The sequence below is a fragment of the Bos mutus genome, chromosome 24, assembly GCF_027580195.1.
Source record: "Bos mutus isolate GX-2022 chromosome 24, NWIPB_WYAK_1.1, whole genome shotgun sequence".
Classification (NCBI taxonomy): domain Eukaryota; kingdom Metazoa; phylum Chordata; class Mammalia; order Artiodactyla; family Bovidae; genus Bos; species Bos mutus.
The window spans coordinates 7761940-7783304 of NC_091640.1; the positions used below are offsets into that span (position 1 = coordinate 7761940).

Below are 21365 nucleotides of genomic sequence, written 5' to 3' on the forward strand. Positions count from 1 at the left end.
TATGTTGCTTGGAGTCACAGAGCAAATAATTGACTGAATGGGATTCATCTGTTTCCTCTGCTTACTTTCTTAGAAGACAGAGAACTTCTCTTGGAAATATGATTGCGCATATTATGAGCCAATATTAACTAGACAATACAGATATTTAATAAATTATTTAGACCTAGGTTGAATTTTACTCTCTTAGTTATGCTTTAGTTAGATTTTAACACCTTATCCATACACAGGAAAACTTCCCCAATATAATACATGGAAGTTCACAATAATTATCATAGTCTATAAACAAAGTGGAAATAGGAAATAGGGAGAATGGAAATTCCAATGTGAATGGCTTTATTTCACTTTTATATGATTCAAGAGTGGTAGTGATAAACATGAGTGATTTTTTTGCTTCCCAGTTGGGTCAGTTCAGTTCAGTTGCTCAGCTGTGTCCAACTCTTTGAGACCCCATGGACTACAGCACGCCAGGCCTCCCTGTCCATCACCAACCCCTGGAGCTGCGCAAACTCATGTCCATTGAGTTGGTGATGCCATCCAACCATCTCATCCTCAGTTGTTCCATTCTCCTGCCTTCAATCTTTCCCAGCATCAGGGTCTTTTCCAATGAATCAGTTCTTTGCATTGGATGGCCAAAGCATTGGAGCTTCAGCTTCAACATTAGTCCTTCTAATGAATATTTAGGTCTGATTTCCTTTAGGATGGACTGGTTGGATCTCCTTGCAGTCCAAGGGACTCTCAAGAGTCTTCTCAAACACCACAGTTCAAAAGCATCAATTCTTCAGCACTCAGCTTTCTTTATGGTCCAACTCTCACATCCATCCATGACCACTGGAAAAACCATAGCCTTGACTAGATGGACCTTTGTCAGCAAAGTAATGTCTCTGCTTTTTAATATGTTGTCTAGGTTTGTCATAGCAACAAACCTATAAATTCCTATCTTCTTGAAGTTCACAAGTGAGAGCTGACTTCAAGGTCAGTGGTTTTGTTTGTTTGTTTGTTTTCACACTTGTATCCCTTAAACACTAACAGTAGTTGTTGCACCTACTAGTTGTTCGAATCTCTGAATCTCAATTTTCTTTGTGTCATTATGCAATTTCCATTCAATGCTGCAAGCTCTTTATCTGAAGAGGCCATGGTGACTTGCATTGTCTAATTTGCTGCTTTCGTCTGCCTCACTATTTATAAATGATATTAGTATGGTTTGGACTTCCCTTGTAGCTCAGCTGGTAAAGAATCTGCCCGCAATGCCGGAGACCTGGGTTCGATCCCTAGGTTGGGAAGATCCCCTGGAGAAGGGAGAGGCTACCCACTCCAGTATTCTGGCCTGGAGAATTCCATGGACTGTATAGTCCATGGGGGTCGCAAAGAGTCGGATACGACTGAGTGAATTTCACTTCACTTCACTTCACTTCACATTAGTATGGTTTAGTGAACGATGACTATGTCGTTAGAAATAGTCCACCTAAAGACAGAAAAACATAGCTTGACGCAAATGGCAGCAGAGTACTTAAACACAGAATCCTAAAACACAGAATCCTATTGCTCATTTCATAGCATTTTTTGTGACACACTAAAGAAAGATGCTTTTGGCTACAGACATTAACAGGCAGCTTTGTGATATATTCTGCCCCAAAATTACAGTTATCAAAACAAATAAATCCTTCAGATGTCAATGTGATGTGTGTCCATAATACAAAGCTGAAATTCACAGGAGACAAAGGTTATCAAACTGTGGACTGGATATAATTCTCCAGTCTCTATTTTCTCTCCTTATAGAGCTGGTGAACGTCATAAAGATACAGTGACGGGTTTATAAGCTAATAAGAAGGTGTGGGCCTGGAAAAAACAAAAAATAGGAAAGACTTAAGAAATTTAATAGATGAGACATTCCTTAGCATGGTACCAGACTCAGTCAATGTTACGTGTTTCTAGCATCTAAATCTGTTGAAACATGAAAAATTCAAAGGAGAAGTTAACACAGTATGTTACTGTACTTAAGAGTATTTGCAAGTCATAAAATTAAAATAATATATTTAATTATTATAAAATTATTATAATATATTGCTTTATCTTCTACTTCATGTGGGCTCAGTCATGTCTGACTCTTTGCAACCCTATGGACGGTAGCCCACCAGGCTCCTCCATCAGTGGGATTCTTCAGGCAAGAATACTGGAGTGGGTTGCCATTACCTCCTCCCGGGATCTTCCCAACCCAGGGATGGAACCCAAGTCTCCTGCATTGGCAGGTAGATTCTTTACTGCTAAGTCAACTGGGAGGCCCCATTATAAAACAATAATATTTTCCTATTAAAAATCATATTCTCCCAATAAAGAAACACAATTACAATAGGATAAAGTTTTAATGATATTATTTTAAATATATTTTAAAGTCATTTTCTCTTTCAAAACATGTGATTGGTAACAACATAGTTTGTGTGAAACTAATATGTGCCAGCCATCATCTTTTCTTGTTTAGGAATTAATTATTTATCATAAGTGAAATTTCCAAATAACTGGTTTGTATCTTTCATTAAATCTATTTTCACACATTCCAGCATCAGACTTCACTTCTTGCTTTTTTCAGTTTACTCCATTGAGTATCTCAGCTCCACATCCTTGAACTCTATCACAACTACCAATCTACTACTGATTCTACCTTATTTTCAAACTCAGTCACCCCCTGATGGCCTCACTCTCATCCTTATTCAGTTTAAACTCTAATGTCAACCATGATAATCACCCCAGGCCCCCAAAGTCAACTTCCTTGACTCTCTTCCTTGCTGCTTCTTATTCACTTGCCAAAACAAGACAGAAAAATACATATGTTCCTAAGCACTCTGAACAGAGAGAAAAAGAGAAAGGCATACAATTACAAATGTTAGTAATGAGAAGAGAACTATACAAATGAAAGAAAATTAGAATAATAAGTTACATAGTAATAAGAGCTAACACTAACAAGCACTTACGAAGCCCAGTTAACCTGCTCAGTGATCAACAATTTTAGTACCTTCTGTAATTGTCCTTTTAAAGATGACAAGGGCAAGGTTTATGGAAGGGAAGTTCCTTTCTCCCAAACACACCACTAGAAAGTAGAAAGCCAGTATTTGAACTCAGGCAGTTGATGACGGAGGCTGTGGTCTCGCCTGGTCAGATACAAAGAACTCTGAAAACCAGGATAAAACAGACAGTGTTTCAGGAAAATAAAATTACCACAATGCCTGCAGCTGGAAGCAGAAAGCCTGCCTGGCCAAGAAGTCTATAAACAAAGTAACATGGTTTCAGAAGCAACGTGGAAATAATATTTCACTTGTTTTCTAAACTGTTGGAGAGCTTAAATCATGAATACTTGGACATTCATTTTTATAAACATTGATAATATTCTGATGTCAAACCCTGTCTAGGAAAGTAACAAAAATTCATAGACCCCCCGTCAACTATGAATATAGTTGTAAAAATCCTGTTAACAGAAAATTGAATTTAAGTCTATTAAGAATAATGCTTCAACATGTCCAACTGAAGGGTCTGACTCTTGAAACATAAAGATAATATTCACTACCATTTGTCAAATGCTTAATATATGCCAGGTGTTGTTCTTTTGATACTAAATCTTTATTACTCCATGAGGTGAAATTGTTATTAGACCCTTTTACAGAGGAGGAATTGGGACGCAGGGAGCATCTGAATTCAGACAGGGTGGCTCCAGAGTATGATTTTGGCCATGACTTCGCAGGAAACATATTATCATAGTTCATCCTACTAACTGTTTGAGGGAAAAGAGACATGTAATTGTACTGCTGACTTTGAGGGAATCGACCTATTTTAAGAACATGACTATTCTATCAGAAATAGAGCATAATACAGCCCTGTAGTGATATAAAATGAAGGAACTAGGATCATAGCAGTTCACAAATATGACAGTGAGGAAAAATAGCAACTTTCCAAAGACTAGAGTATGAAACACAGTTTTACAAATTTCAAAAATATGTAAAATAATAAGCCATGATTCTAGAAATAAATGTAAACATAATAAACCTATAATTCACAAATGTTTAATAACTAAAACATGTAATTACAATTTTAGGGATTATACAATGACAACAAAAGTCTATGTCACCTACTCACAGTGTACTTGACTTATTTATTCCTTAAGGTGGTTGTTGGGGTCAGCTGTTTATAATACTGTGACTTATATTGTTGTTTATGTATGTCATTTTAATAATACATATTAATATTCTAATAAAGTAATAAAATCAATACATACAAATTAAACAACTTTTAAAATTTTTTTAATTTAAATTTATTTTAATTAGAGGCTAATTACTTTACAATATTGTATTGTAGAGAATAAAGATATAAAGAGAACATCATTGATATTTCTTAACCAAAACAAAGTCATAAATATGAATTTAAGTATTTCATGTTTTATGACACACAGACATATTTGGGTGTATATGTGCCTGTGTGTTTGTGTGTGTTTATACACTTGTTCAAAATATTGGATCGCCTTATAGTACATTTTATGAACTGAATTATTCACTTAATAAATGATCTCCATCTTTTCAAGTTAATCAATACAAATTTACATCATCAGTTTTAATTGCTGCAAATTATTTTTTTTAAATCAGTGACAAACTAGTGGACAATTACTGTATTAAGTTTTATGTTTCATTAAAAAGTACTGTAGTGATCTTCCTTGAACATAAATTTGTCTATATCCTAACTTTGATCCATGGTGCTTATTTGCTTATAACTTGATATCTTTACTGGCAAATCCCTATTTTATAGGTTACCTGTGGGACTCCTGAGAAGTTATGTGCCACTGAAGGAGAATTACCAATACTGAGTCATTTTAGACAAACTTCTGAGCTTGTGATGTCCAGAATCACAAAAGTGGTATAATGTTACAAAAATTCCAGGAAGAGCAGAAGAGGAAGCCTAGGAGAGGAAGTCTCCTAGACATTTTTATTTTCTGGCATTTGAATATTTTTTAAATTAATGACTTTTTACTAAAAGTTTTGAATTCTGTTTCCCCAGTTTGCAGGAGCCCAGGCATTGTCTGCTGCTCCCAAGGCACAGCTGTGAGGACCAAGGCATGTCCCATGTTCATTATAGAGATGAACGAAGGCTCCCAGGTCTTGAAAGCTTTCTCCTCATTCCTTCTTTTTGTGGTACTTCCTTGCTACTTAGAAGAAAAGCTATGTTCAATCTAGACAGCATATTAAAAAGCAGTGACATTCCTTTGTTGACAAAGTTCTGTCTAGTCAAAGCTATGGCTTTTCCAGTAGTCATGTATAGATGTAAGAGTTGGACTATAACGAAAGCTGAGCACCATAGAATTGATGCTTTTGAACTGTGGTGTTGGAGAAGACTCTTGAGAGTCTCTTGGACTGCAGGGAGATCAAACTAGTCAATCTTAATGGAAATCAACTCTGAATATTCAATGGAAGGACTGATGCTGAAGCTGAAACTCCAATACTTTGGCCACTTGATGCAAAGAACTGGACTCATTTGAAAAGACCTTGATGCTGGGAAAGATTGAAGGCAGGAGGAGAAGGGGATGACAGAGGACGAAATGGTTGGATGGCATCACTGACTTGATGGACATGAGTTGACCAAGCTCCAGGAGTTGGTAATGGACAGGAAGGACTGGCATGCTACAGTCCATGGGGTCACAAAGAGTCGGAAACAGCTGAGTGACTGAACTGAGTTTCTCTGTCTTGTAAGCTGAAATATGCACTTGAATAGTTGTTATATTTTGCTTAGTGCTTACTTCTATTTTCAGTACATAAAGCAGCCTTATTTTTGGAGACAGAAAGCCTGTATCCCTTTGATAATCAGAAAAAAATGTTTCTAAAAATAACTTTAATTTGTTCCATTTGGACACGTTCAAAACAACATCCAAACTCTGGAGCTCCTCTCAGCTCTTTCCATTCCTCTTCCTCTGCTCCCAAAACTACTTTGAAAACATGAAGAAATTTCATCATTTCTTGTTTGCATTTATACTCGAAATTATTTTTTCTCTCCATTGATCAGTTGAAAGCCATTCAAAGTCCTCCACAAACGACATATTATATATATATAATATGGAAATATTATATGTATATAGGGATGTCTTTACTTTTTTATTCTTTATTCATTTATTCAGTTGTGCTGGGTCTTTGATCTTTGTTGTGGCATGTGGGAGCTTTAGTTTCAGCATGTGTGATCTAGTTCCCTGATGAGGGATTAAATCCAGGCCCCCTCCATTGGGAGTGCAGAGTCTTAGCCACAGAACCATCAAGGAACATCCCTATTGACATATATATATATATTTAAACCTGATTTGGAAGAGCTCTGCATTAGTACTAGGACTGACAATTAAACAGACTGGGTGGTTTAATACTGTGTGTGCTCAGTCAGGCCTGACTCTTTGTGACCTCATGAATGGTAGCTCATCAGGCTCCTCTGTCCATGAGATTTTCTAGGCAAGAATACTGGAGTGGGTTGCCATTTCCTTCTCCAAGAGATATTCCTTACCCAGGGATCAAACCTGTGTCTCCCACGTCTCCTGTATTAGTGTGTGGATTCCTTACCACTGAGCCACCATTGAACATTAATTGCTTAAAACATTTTCTAGAAAGTTTAAAGAAGAAAGTCTTACATATTTTTAAGCTTTTTTTTTTTTTTTTACTGAGGTGAGTTGCCTCTTTAAGAAACATACTCAGTTCTAAGCCTTCATTCAGCACTTCAAATTAAAATTTTTTTCTGAATAAAAATATTCAAACCACTTTTCTGCTTCAAAGATTTCAAAAGTCTGGCACCCAATTATAGATGGCTTGCTATCTCAGAAAGAACAGTTTCATATGACAGAATAACATATGGTACAATTTTGGAGTGACACATCAAAGGTAATAGTCTTTATGTAAATCCTGAAAATAAAGCAAAAGTACATTTTCTTAATGTGCAGGAATAAGGAATGACAATGATGCCTCCCCATCTGATCATTTTCCAGCTGACACCCTGTGGTAATTGTTCATAAAACTTAAAAATATTTTGTGCAGTCTTGCCTGGAGAGCAGTTAGTTCTAACTTTCTTCAGCTTGATTGACTTTGGGGGAAATCTACTTGGTTCGCTCCAAGAAAGAGCATGAGAGTTGGCTAGGGCTTCATGGTATGAAATGATGGGTAGAGAACCACGCAGAGGCAGCCCCGCAAAGGGGCAGCATGCTGGACCCAAAGACGGAGTGACAGGGTGAGAGAGGGTCCTGACACAGCAGATGGCCAGTCAGCTGAAGCTCATTTTAGTGTGCACAAAGTTCAAAAGTAGGGATCTAAAGAGGGTGAGGGCCTCCCAAGTGGTGCTAGTGGCAAAGAACTCACCTGCTAGTGCAGGAGATGTAAGAGACTCTGGTTCTACCCCTGGGTTGGGAAGATCCCCTGGAGGAGGAACTGGCAACCCATTCCAGCATTCTTGCCTGGAGAAGCCCATGAGGAGAGCCTGGTGGGCTACAGTCCATGGGGTCAAAAACAGATAGACACAACTGAAGTGACTAAACAAAGGGGTGAGGAGAGGGTGGGATGAATTGAGAGATTAGCACTGACATACATATACTATCATTTGTAAAACAGACAGCTAGTGGGGAGCTGCTGTATAGCACAGGGAGCTCAGCTCAGTGCTCTGGGATGACCTAGAAGGGAGGGGTGGGAGAGGGAGGGAGGCTCAAGAGGAAGGGGATATATGTATACATAGAGCTGATTCATGCTGCAGAATACAGCAGAAACTAATACAATACTGTAAAGCAATTATACTCCAATAAAAATAACTTTTCATTTATCTTAAAAAAAGAAAGTAGGGCCAGGGTGAAACTGAAAAAGCAAACCACTGGAATTGGAACTTAAACAGAAGACTCTAGGGATATGTGTTAGGTTTTATTCTCCAGTTTTCAATTTCTAGAGTTTATCAGTCTTTAGTGAGTAAACCAGGATATGTCAGTATCATACATGTTACACTTAATGGCATATGCTTTTGTTGTTGTTCAGTCTCTAAGTCCTGTCCAGTTCTTTGTGACCCATGGACTGCAGCATACCAGGCTTCCCTGTCCTTCACCATCTCCTGGAGTTTGGTCACACTCACGCCCATTGAGTCAGTGATGCCATCCAGTTATCGCATCCTCTGCTTAATATAACTGTTAATCAGTTTATACATTTTCTTCTCATAACAAACTAATTTGTCTTCATTTTCAATGTCTGAAATCAAAGAACCTCTTTCAGGTGATGGTGTGTAGTCCCATTCACCTTCAGGCAGTTCAGCTGCACAGTCGTGTCCGACTTTTTGAGACCCCATGGACTGCAGCACGCCGTGGGGTCGCAAAGAGTTGGACACGACTGAGCGATTGAACTGACTGAAGGTGAATGGGACTAATGCAGTCATCTTAAATGGCATCAACTCACCTCAGCCACAATTCTGGTGTCTACGAAGGGACTGCTCTGGACTGAATCTACAAGACCACCCCACTTATCTCCATTACACATCAGTACCTTGACACTGTAGTGTAATAAGTCATTAAATTTTGCTTAAACCAATTCTATCTCTGATTTGTTAACTAGCGTACCAACCTTATAAAACCATGTCCAAATTTTACAAGATGCACATAGTCTTGTTATGAGAGGGTGCAACTGCAGGTTTGGCATTTTTATTCCATGTGAGTCTGAAGGAGCATTAAAAATTCAAAGTCTCATTACACTGTCACTGCTACACAGCATATACTTTCTCTAAAGAAATAACTTGAAGATCGCAACACATTTCAGATCACATAGGGCCACTAGCTTCTGTTTTTTTAATCACTTCTTCCAAATCTCATAGCAGGATAGCTACGAACCAGATGGTTATAAATGGGCAATTCTATTCTGCAGTGACTGAGTCAGCTAGAAATATAAGTTGTGACAACTTCATTCAAGTTGTCTTTTGTATCGAACAATCAATAAACCAAAAAGTCTCCCATTATCCCCAAAGTAAATAGACTGCTCATAAAAGAGCTTTCCTGACATCACTTGAACCTGAAGAAGTGTATTTATCCACAGACCATGTGACTGAGCAGCTGCAGGGAACTTTTTTCTAATGTCACACCCTAATTTGACTTCTTAAAGTGTTAGTCACTCCATCATGTCTGACTCTTTGCGACCCCATGCACTGTAGCCCACCGGGATCCTCTGTCCATGGGATTTTACAGGGAAGAATACTGGAGTGGGTTGCCATTTCCTTCTCCAGCTGCTGCTGCTGCTGCTGCTGAGTCGCTTCAGTCATGTCCGACTCTGTGCGACCCCATAGATGGCAGCCCACCAGGCTCCGCCATCCCTGGGATTCTCCAGGCAAGAACACTGGAGTGGGTTGCCATTTCTTTCTCCAATGCATAAAAGTGAAAAGTGAAAGGGAAGTCGCTCAGTCGTGTCCAACTCTTAGCAACTCCATGGACTGTGGCCCACCAGGCTCCTCCATCCATGGGATTTTCCAGACAAGAGTACTGGAGTGGGTGGCCATTGCCTTCTCCAGCAGATCTTCCTAAACCAGGGATCGAACCTGAGTCTCCTGCATTGCAGGCAGATTCTTTACCATCTGAGCCACCAGGGAATTTCACTACTTAAATGCAAAACAATTGATATCTTCCTTCTAACTGGATAAATACCAGCTATTATTTTAAGCTATGCAAACCAGATTTTAACAACTGAAAGTCATATTTGACTATGAACTGAACAATCATCAGAATTTGTTAGTTGTTGTACTAGCTTACTTTTATCAAATTAAATTTAATACTACAAACTTGAAAACTTCTATAACTTGGGGGCCATACTTGAGGTATAGAACCTTTTTGAGGAGACTTTCCTTCATTCTTAAGCAGAAATTGAACCCTATAATATTATTATCCTATTATTATAACTGCAATTTAATTACTATTAAGTAATCTACATGGTTCAAAGGAGTTCTTAATCAGAAAAGGGGAATTTAGAAAAATCAAATAAAAAACATTTTTGGTAAAATAACACACACATATTTTATTATAATATTAATGAATAGTAATTGGACTTTATAGTAGTCCAAGAACATATTTTACTCCAGTGCGTCTAAACCTTTAATGCAGATGTGTAACCAGTTCATTTCTAATGTTCACAGGTCCAATGCCACAGGTGGGAGGCAATACAGGTTTTGCAATTACATATACAATAAAAATGTTAGTCAAAAATGGCTTAAACGTGTGCCTATTACCTGTCAATCTAAATTTAAGAATGATTTTTGACTACATCCCTTTTGGACTTATTTGTGGGAGGAAAGAGTACTGGAAACCTGAGAAGCAGAAAAAATCATAGAAAATCCTCTGGAAAAAGATGTCTTCTTAAAACAGTATAAAATATAAGATACAGGTATATTTTACTGACAAATATAAAGAATTATAGGGAAAGACATTATTTTAAAATATAATATTTTCTTAGAAAGAAAGCTATAGGATTTGGAAAATACAATGTGAATAAACTGAAACAGGTATTAACTGATATCCAGGTATTCTAGGTACAAGGTATTACTTGTGAAAAAAATTTTAAAATTTTAATGATAAATATATCAATATATTGGATTTGGGTTTTACACAAATATTTTTCATTTTATTGTGGGAGAATTTATTCAATTATGAATATTCCATTATATATTATGAATGAGAGAAATTATAAAAATAACTGTATTACAGAATAAACTCAATGCTTCAAGTAATTAGGAAATTAACTAGGTTGTTTAGAATTTAAATATTATTTGTTCTAAATAAAGGAGATAACTTTCTTTTCCAAATGAGATAACTTTTCAGATTTTCATATACTGACAAAGACATAGCTGAGTTGCTTTTTCCTTTTCTCTTTTCCTTAATGAAGATAACAGAAACTATTACCCAACCTCTGGGTTTCCAACATTTAAGCAATCTGCTTATTCACTGGAAGGACTGATGCTGAAGCTGAAACTCCGATGCTTTGGCCACCTGATGCTAAGAGCTGACTCATTTGAAAAGACCCTGATGCTGGGAAAGATTGAAGGAGGGAAGAGAAGGGGACGACAGAGGATGAGATGGTTGGATGGCATCACTGACTCAATGGACATGAGTTTCAGTAAGCTCCGGGAGTTGGTGATGGACAGCGAAGCCTGGTGGGCTGCAGTCCATGGGTTTGCAAAGAGTCAGAGACGACTGAGAGACTGAATAGAACTGAAGCAATCTGCTCCTTTAGTCACTAGGAAATGAACATACTCCAAAAAAATAAGAATGAGCAAAGGCTCTCTCTTCAGGGAATAGCAAATGCAGAAATTTTCATTTGTATTCAAGACTGTATTACTCACAGTAGTTACAGCAGACCTGGTGGGCCGTGGTGATTTGCACACACACCCAGGACACTGATCACCATCCCCCACTCACCATCACAACACAGAGCAATCTGTTACTTGGCAATATAAGCAATTTTTTCCCATGGGGCAGTCAAATTAATCTCTCAAACTTGTTTTGAAAAAGGAGAATGATAAACATATCATGATAACAAAACTCAAGTATACATTTTACTCATTGACTAATTCAACAAATGTTCCTTAGCATGGTGGTGGGGGAATTTTTGTGGCGTGGGGGAGAAAGACACCAGAGTCATGTTTTCATTGAGGTTAAAATCCCACAGAGCAGAGAGATTCTGAACAGAGTACATGAAATCCAAGTTCCACTGCTGTGGGGGCAGGAGGCATGCCATCCTAAGCTGAGGGTGGAAGGAAATGGGGCGGTAACTGGGTGAAGTGTGTGTGAGGGTTCACTAGGCTGGGGGAGCCCGTGCAGGGACCACAGGTTAGGAAGGGCCAAGACGCCCATATGACTGAGTGCACACGTGTCTCTGTGCTCGTGAATCATACACAGGCTGCACAGGTACACATTTAGATTTATTTTTGTTGCTTGTTGTGATTACTGTCAGTTTCTTTATAGAATATTAGGATATACCACTTCCTATTTCTGCAATGCTCTCTCTACTCTGTTTTTAACTTAAAAATACATCATCATCTAGATGGCTGGTGGGAAACTGCTATGTAACACAGGGAGCCCAGCCTGGCACTCTGTGATGACTTGGAGGGGTGGGATGCGGGGAGGGGAGGGAGGCTCACAAGGGAGGGGACATATATAATTATGCATGGCTTGCATTGTTGTAAGGCAGAAACCACCACAGCATTGTAAAGCAACTTTCTTCCAATTAAAATATAAATGAAAAAATATATCATAGATGACCTTACAGATAACTGATATAGATCTAATATTTTATTGCAAATTTTACTGAGATAATTGTAGATTCACACATAGTAGTAAGAAATACTACACAGAGATCCTGCGTATATTTTGCCTGCTTTCCTGCAGTGTATTTTGCAAAAGTATACAACAACATCATAACCAGGAGGCTAACGTTGGAAGACCACTGATTTTATTCAGATTTCCTCAGTTTTACTTGTGTGTGTATGAAGTCTGACACAATTGATCACTCGTGTGGGTTTGTGTGTGCACCACCATCATCGAGATAACCACTCAGTTCCAACAGAAGCTCATGTCACCCTTTTATGACCACACAGTCCTGCTCTCTGCACACCCAACCCCCTCCCTAACCTCTGGCAACTAAAATGTCCTGCATTTGTAAAATGCTTCCTTTCACAGATGCTGTATAAATGAAAACACAAAGTGTATAATCTTTTGGGACTGACTTTTCTTCACTGGGCATAATTCACTTGAGATTCCTCCAGATTGCTATATGTATCAAATGTTTGCTCCTTTTTACTGTTGAGGAGTTCATGGGGTCGGTATACCACAGTTTGTTGAAGCATCTCTGGGCTCTTTCCAGTTTTGGACTATTATGAATAAAGCTATTATGAGCACTTTTTGTACAGGTGTGCGTGTGTGTGTGGAGTATGTTTTTTTTTTCTTCCTGAGATACATGTTCAAGAGTGAAATTGCTGGATTGTGTATAAATTACATATTTAATTTTATAAGAAGCTGCCACCCATTTTCCAGGGTGGCTGTACCACGTGACATTCCTACCAGCAACGTATGAGTGATCCAGTGTTCCTGAAACCATACGAGCATTCAGTGGTCTCACTAATTTTTTTTTTTTTTTTTAGCCATTTAGACAGATGCATAGTGTTGTTTCCTTATGGTCTAATTTGCATTTCCCTGATGACTAACTTTTCAAAAACTTCATGGCTACATTCACATATGCATGTGCCTGTGCTAAGTCACTTCAGTCGTGTCTGATTCTTGTGACCCCATAGACTGTAGCCCGCTAGGCTCCTCTGCCCATGAAATTCTCCAGGCAAGAATACTGGAGTGGGTTACCATGCCCTCCTCCAGGAGATCTTCCCGACTCAGGGACAGAACCCATCTCCTGTGTCCGCTGCATTGGCAGGCAGATTCTTTACCATTGCGCCACCTGGAGCCCTCACATATGCATAATTTCATACAAATGGGACAGTCTGTATGCTGGATATTTTTCTCTGTTCACTGTATTTTCTTACTTTTCCTTTTTGCTTGCTGATTTTACCCATCTTCCTTTCTATCCCACTTCATTATCATCTCCTCTCACCTAGAGAATGCTTGTGAAGACCCACACTCTTTCTCTCACTTTTTCTATTACCAAATGTGATTATTCAGTACATACTTCTCTGCTGGTTGTTTTGCCTGAAGAACTACACTTCACAAAATGCCTTTAAGTTAATTGGGTTATTTAGAATTCTTTCCAGTGATTGTATAATATTTCATGATAAGGATATACTATGATTTATTCAACAATTTTCTTGATAGGCATTCAGCAATTTTGTTATCATTACACATAATGTATAATACACCAAATATGTTCCCCAAAAGGTTCACTGAGTCAAGGGTATACATGTTTACAACAGCAGTTGTCAGTTTTCTTGAAAAAATAATTGAAACAATTCACATTCCCACTAGCCATTATGACAATACAATTTTATCTGCACTTTCATTCCAAATAAATGTGAGAGCTCTTTTCAATCTTGACTTTAATCTTGTTATTTTGATTTTCACAACTCTAACTGCTTTTCAGTGTAGTCTGTTTCCATATAATTTTGTCATTTTAATAAAAGACATAGACTACTGCATCTTAGTATCTATCTAAAAAACATAACTTCCAAGGAAAAGTACTCAAATTCCTTATCAGTTTTTAAGTACTTCCTTTTTTCCCACTGGCATGCCATGAAGTTAAGACAATTTAAAAAAACTGTGCCATGACTTTTTAAACATTTTTACTACCATCTAAAAGCAGACTGTTACATTTACATATTAAAAATGGTTTAAAAAATAATACCCTCAAATTAATCATAATTTAAGCTAGCTGAAAACTCTCTGCAAGAATTGCACACAAAAGCGTTCTTCACTTTTACACTTAGATCTTGCCTCAGCCTCACTGTCAGGAAACTCTTCTCTTGGAATTTAAGGCCATTTTCTTTGAGTGAAGAGACCTTCATTTCTCAAAATTCTACCATGAATCCACCACCAATGACAAAGTATTTAAAATCTTCCAATTTCAGACTTGGGGTTTACAGCTGTGAGCCTAAATTTCAGAATTATGGCAGAAACCAACACAATGTAAAGCAACTGTTCCCCAGTTAATAATAAATAAATTAAAATAAAAAAATAAATTTCAGAATTATGTAGAAACATGATTCAATATCCTTCTTATCTGAAATAATAGCCTCCAATATTGTCTCTGTACCCAAAACGCAACTCAGGACAATTAAAAACTGTAAAACAACAGTGAAAATTGAAACATACAAACAACAGAGAAAATGATCTTTTATCTGTTTTGGAAAACTAGTTTTCTGGGAGTTATTAGATTTAATCTAAGACATTATTTAAGAGCTCAGAGAAAACTGAAGTGATCAAGTAGCAAGACAGTGAACAAGAAGGCACAGATATTAATATATGATTATTAACGGATATTAATATATGACACCAGCAAGGCTGGGACAGGTTCTATTATCACATGGGGATTTATATTACCAGAAAGACTTCTATTCAACCACCACAAAAGTCAATTCTAAATGATGAAATGAGGTCAGATGGCAAGTGAAGAAAGTATATAAAAAGGATAAAGGCATTCAAGGAAAGAGGAACACTTTGACACATTCTAATTCAATTTAGCAAAACTAAGATAAGTGTAGGTGAGTAGGTGTGAGCAATTTATTTAGGCAAAGTGACCTTATCAGTCTTGAATAATATAATCCAGTAATAAGTACACCTATAAACTTTAACTGTAAATACAGAAGGTTTACTACCTTTTAAAAGTTACTTAACAAAGCATCTCCTAAAAGACTTAACCATTATTTTAAATTCACATCTTTCAAAGACTTAGTGCTTTCTGCTTCCATCCAGTATAAAATGAAAACACCATTCCATTGAGAAAAATCTTTAAAAAACTATAATAAGCCAACTAATATATTACACAGCACAGGGATTCCAGGGCTTCTCTGGTGGCTCAGCTGGTAAAGAATCCACCTGCAATGGGGGAGACCTGGGTTCAATCCCTGGGTTGGGAAGATCCCTTGGAGAAGGGAATGGCTACCCACTCCAGTATTCCAGCCCAGAGAATTCCTATGACTGTATAGTCCATGGGGTCACAAAGAGTCGGACACGACTGAGCGTGTGTGTGAGAAAGTTTCACTTTCACTTTTCACAGGGATTCCAAAATGAGAAACACTGAGTTCCAATGATTAACTGCCTAGTGTCTCAATAATGTCAGAGTGCTTTATGAACTGGGATGCTAAAATTCAATCTGAAATGTACTTAACTTGTAATACTAAGGATCCCTGAAAGCAACCAATTGCTCACAGGTCTGCTCTGGAGTGTCTAGGGACCGTGGCTGTGCCCTTGTGCCACACTCTTACACTGTTAACGCCTTACCAACTGCCTCCAATGGCACTTGGCAAGAACCAGAACACATGTCAGGAGCTTGCTCTAACAAACACCCCCACAGGCATTGTTTGCTTAATTCTCCAAGCTTGAACGGAAACCTCAGAAGTCCTCAGACCACCTGGGAACAAAATCCAGACACAGCCAGATAATAAACAGGCACCGATAACATCTGTAGCAACAGAGAGACCAAGCTTACTAACAGTCTTCCACAGCACATTCTCCCCACAATAAGCCATGCAGTTCATAGGTGGATCTTAATGCATCTGGGCTATTGTCTCAGAAGCAGCTCCAGGTTTTCAAGCTGGAAACAGGGCTGTGATTACTTACCTGATTCACAGGCAAATGTCTTTGACGTTTCATCATGAAAGATAATTGCCACTGCATGCTTCTTTGTCTCTCGAGGCAGCCTGGTTATATTTTTGATGTTGTGCAGTTCAGTTACCTTGAACAAAAAAACAGTTTTAACTTAGCATACAGTACATGCTGTATGCTGGGTGCTCACACAAAATGATCCATTATTATTGTCCTAAGTCACTTTCCAATGGATATTTTTACTTGTTTCTAATTAACAGGAATCAAATACCATGCAGAATGAAAACAAAAAAGTTTTTCGATGCCATCAACTGTGGTTATTTTCTTTGCTCAATTTTGAAAGAGTCTAAAAATTATGTAGAAGAATAACTCTGAAAGCAAGGACTCCTGTGTTTTTTTAAAAATTGCATCTTTTACAAACAATAGCCAGTATGGCACACAGAAGATTCTCAATAAATTTGCATTAAATATTTATTGGATTTAACATCTCAACTGTCTCCTAAAACCCACTCATCATGCAAGTCCCTGGTAGAAATGCAGTCTAACTGACACCTGTCAATCAGCAGACTGTGGCTCTAAAATTCTGGAAACATTACATATAAACAATGAACTTCCTTCCCAGCCCAAACCACACAGTGTTCACGGACCCTTATATTCCTGCTCGCCACCCGGTTCTCTCACCAAGGCTCATTCGTGATTTATGGACCCAGGTTAACAACTCTACTCTTTTGGCAACTAATAATTTTATTGAACAAGTATTTTAGCTCTCAATTGTATGGGTACAAGGCTTTCTGCTGTAACTTGTGCATTTTTATTTCTCTCCACAGTCCCTAGAAATGAGCAGTTTGTCTACTTCCTCACTTACTCTGCAAATACAACTTTACAATAATAATGTTGTGTGAGTTCATTTCCAAAATGCACTTCTCAACATGCTACTTCAGTATTTCTTCTAATAAAAGATCCAACAGGTTCGTTTTCATTTCCATCTATATAAATACTTAAAAACTTCTCTTTAAGTTTCTTTGACCTATGTGCTATTGAGAAATACATTGTTCACTCTCCAAGTATTTCAGAATTTTCTAGCTATTTTCTATTACTGGTTTCTAGTTTCACTGCATTCTAGTTTAATTTCATATAGTAGAGAGAAGGTACGCTACGGTTTCCGTTTTTTTAAATTGGTTATGTTCTATAGCCCAAACTACTGTTCAAACTACCGCACAATTGCACTCATCTCACACGCTAGTAAAGTAATGCTCAAAATTCTCCAAGCCAGGCTTCAGCAATACGTGAACGGTGAACTTCCAGATATTCAAGCTGGTTTTAGAAAAGGCAGAGGAACCAGAGATCAAATTGCCAACATCCGCTGGATCATTGAAAAAGCAAGAGAATTCCAGAAAGCCATCTATTTCTGCTTTATTGACTATGCCAAAGTCTTTGACTGTGTGGATCACAATAAACTGTGGAAAATTCTGAAAGAGATGGGAATACCAGACCACATGACCTGCCTCTTGAGAAACCTGTATGCACATCAGGAAGCAACAGTTAGAACTGGACATGGAACAACAGACTGGTTCCAAATAGGAAAAGGAGTACATCAAGGCTGTATATTGTCACCCTGCTTATTTAACTTTTATGCAGAGTACATCTTGAGAAACGCTGGGCTGGAGGAAGCACAAGTGGGAATCAAGATTGCCAAGAGAAATATCAGTAACCTCAGATATGCAGATGACACCACCCTTATGGCAGAAAGGAAGAACTTAAGAGCCTCTTGATGAAAGTGACGGAGGAGAGTGAAAAAGTTGGCTTAAAGCTCAACATTCAGAAAACTAAGATCATGGCATCTGGTCCCATCACTTCATGGCAAATACATGGGAAAACAGTGGAAACAGGGGCTGACTTTATTTTTCTGGGCTCCAAAATCACTGCAGATGGTGACTGCAGCCATGAAATTAAAAGATGCTTACTCCTTGGAAGGGAAGTTTTCACCAACCTAGAAAACATATTAAAAAGCAGAGACATTACTTTGTCAAAAAAGGCCCATCTAGGCAAGGCTGTGGTTTTTCCAGTAGTCATGTATGGATCAGAGAAGGCAATGGCACCCCACTCCAGTACTGTTGCCTGGAAAATCCCATGGATGGAGGAGTCTGGTGGGCTACAGTCCATGGGGTCGCTAAGAGTCAGACATGACTGAGCGACTTCACTTTCACTTTTCACTTTCATGCATTGGAGAAGGAAATGGCAACCCACTTCAGTTTTCTTGCCTTGAGAATCCCAGGCACGGGGGAGTCTGGTAGGCTGCCGTCTATGGGGTCACACAGAGTTGGACACGACTGAAGTGACTTAGCAGCAGCAGCAGCAGTGGCATGTATGGATATAAGAGTTGGACTATAAAGAAAGCTGAGCGCTGAAGAATTGATGCTTTTGAACTGTGGTGTTGGAGAAGACTCTTGAGAGTCCCTTGGACTGCAAGGAGATCTAACCAGTCCATCCTAAAGGAGATCAGTCCTGGGTGTTCATTGGAAGGACTGATGTTGAAGCTGAAACTCCAATACTTTGGCCACCTTATGCGAAAAGCTGATTCGTTGGAAAACACCCTGATGCTGGGAAAGATTGAGGGCAGAAGGAGAAGGGGACGACAGATGATGAGGTGGTTGGATGGCATCACTGACTCAATGGACATAGGTTTGGGTGGACTCCGGGAGATGGTGATGGACAGGGAGGCCTGGTGTGCTGCGGTTCATGGGGCTGCAAAGAGTTGGACATGACTAAGCGACTGAACTGAACTATGGCCCAGAACATGATGCATCCTGGTAAGAGTTCCATGTGAGCTGAGAAGAGTGTGTATTCTGCTGTTTGATGACATACATGTCCATTACATCTAGTTAATTGATGGTGGTGTTGAGTTCACCTATGTCTTCACTGATTTTCTGCCTGTTGGATCTGTCTACTTCTGAGCAAGGGGGGTTGAAGATGCTAACTATGACAGTAAGTGCATCTATTCCCCTCGTTCTATCAGTTTCTGCCTTATGTCGTTTATTGATCTGTTGTCAGGTGCACCCAGATGTTATGTCTTCTTGTAGGACTGACAAATTTATCAATATGTAATACTTAATAAAAACCCTTGCTTTGTAGTCTGTTTGTCTGAAATTAAAACTTACTCTTGTTTTCTTTCGATTAATGTTAGTATAGCATATCTGAAGAGGAACTAAAGAGCCTCTTGATGAAGGTGAAAGAGGAGAATGAAAAAGCTGGCTTAAAACTAAACATTCAAAAAACTAAGGTAATGGCATCTGGTCCCATCAATTCATGGCAAATATATGGGGAAAAAGTAGAAGCAGTGACAGATTTTATTTTCTTGGGCTCCAAAGTCGCTGCACACAGTGATTGCAGCCATGAAATTAAAAGTCACTTGCTCCTTGGAAGGAAAGCTATGACAAACCCCAGTGTTTTAAAAAGCAGAGATTCCTCTTTTTGACAAAGATACATAGGGTCAAACCCATGGTTTTTCCAGTAGTCATGGACAGATGTGAGTCAGTCACTTCAGTCGCTCAGTCATGTCCAACTCTTTGCAACCCCATGGACTGCAGCACGCCAGGCCTACCTGTCCATCACCAACACCCGGAGCTTATGCAAACTGATGTCCATCAAGTCGGTGATGTCATCCAACTATCTCATGCTCTGTCGTCCCCTTCTCCTAATGTCTCCAATCTTTCCCAGCATCAGGGTCTTATCTAATGAGTCAGTTCTTCACATCAGGTGGCCAAGGTATTGGAATTTCAGCTTCAGCATCAGTCCTCCCAATGAATATTCAGGACTGATTTCCTTTAGGATTGACTGGTTGGATCTCCTTCCAGTCCAAGGGACTCTCAAGAGTCTTCTCCAACACCACAGTTCAAAAGCATCAATTCTTCAGTGCTCAGCTTTCTTTATAGTCCAACTCTTATATCCATACATGACTACTGGAAAAACCATAGCTTTGACTAGACAGACCTTTGTTGGCAAAGTAATGTCTCTGCTTTTTAATAAGCTGTATAGGTTGATCACAGTTTTTCTTCCAAGGAGAAAATGTCTTTTAATTTTATGGCTGCATTCACCATCTGCAGTGATTTTGGAGCCCAAAAAGTAAAGTTTCTCACTGTTTCCATTGTTTCTCCATCTATTTGCCATGAAGTGATGGGACTGGATGCCATGATCTTATTTTTCTGAATATTTTAAGCCAACTTTTGGGCTGAGTTTTAAGCCAATTTTTTTCACTCTATTCTTTCACTTTCATCAAGAAGCTCTTTAGTTCTTCTTCTCTTTCTGACATAAGGGTGGTGTCATCTCCATATCTGAGGTTATTGATATTTCTCCTGGCAAACTTGATTTCAATTTGTGCTACTCTGCATATAAGTTAAATAAGCAGGGTGACAATGTACAGCCTTGGTGTACTCCTTTCCCGATTTAGAACCAGTCTGTTCCATGTCCAGTTCTAACTGTTGCTTCTTGACCTGCATATAGATTTCTCAGGAGGCAGGTCAGGTGGCCTGGTATTCCCATCTCTTGAAGAATTTTCCACAGTTTCTTGTGATCCAAATAGTCAAAGGCTGTGGCGTAGTCAATAAGCAGAAGTAGATGTTTTATGGAACTCTCACTTTTTTGACAATCAAACAAATGTTGGCAATTTGATCTCTGGTTCCTCTGCCTTTTCTAAATCCAGCTTGAACATCTGGAAGTTCATGGTTCATGTACTTGACTTGGAGAATTTTGAGCATTACTTTGCTAGTGTTTGAGATGAGTGCAATTGTGCAGTAGTTTGAACATTTTTTGGCATTGCCTTTCTTTGGGATTGAAATGAAATCTGACCTTTTCCAGTCCTATGGCCACTGCTGTGTTTTCCAACTTTGTTGGCATATTGAGTATAGCACTTTCACAGCATCAAATTTTAGGATTTGAAATAGCTCAACTGGAATTCTATCACCTCCACTAGCTTTGTCGCAGTGATGCTTCCCAAGGCCCACTTGACTTTGCATTTCAGGATGTTTGGCTCAACGTCAGTGATCACACCATTGTGGTTATCTGGGTCATGAAGATCTTTTTTTGTACAGTTCTTCTG

The 21365-nt window shown here is 38.6% G+C and overlaps 1 protein-coding gene across 1 annotated transcript in view; it reads right to left on the reverse strand.

Moving 5' to 3' along the window:
* DOK6 (docking protein 6) overlaps positions 1-21365 on the reverse strand; it is a 414927-nt gene that overhangs the window by 225462 nt on the left and 168100 nt on the right. The window contains exon 3 of the mRNA XM_070361670.1: positions 16286-16400. Within this exon, the coding sequence (XP_070217771.1) occupies positions 16286-16400 (115 nt within the window). The remainder of the gene's footprint in view (positions 1-16285; positions 16401-21365) is intronic.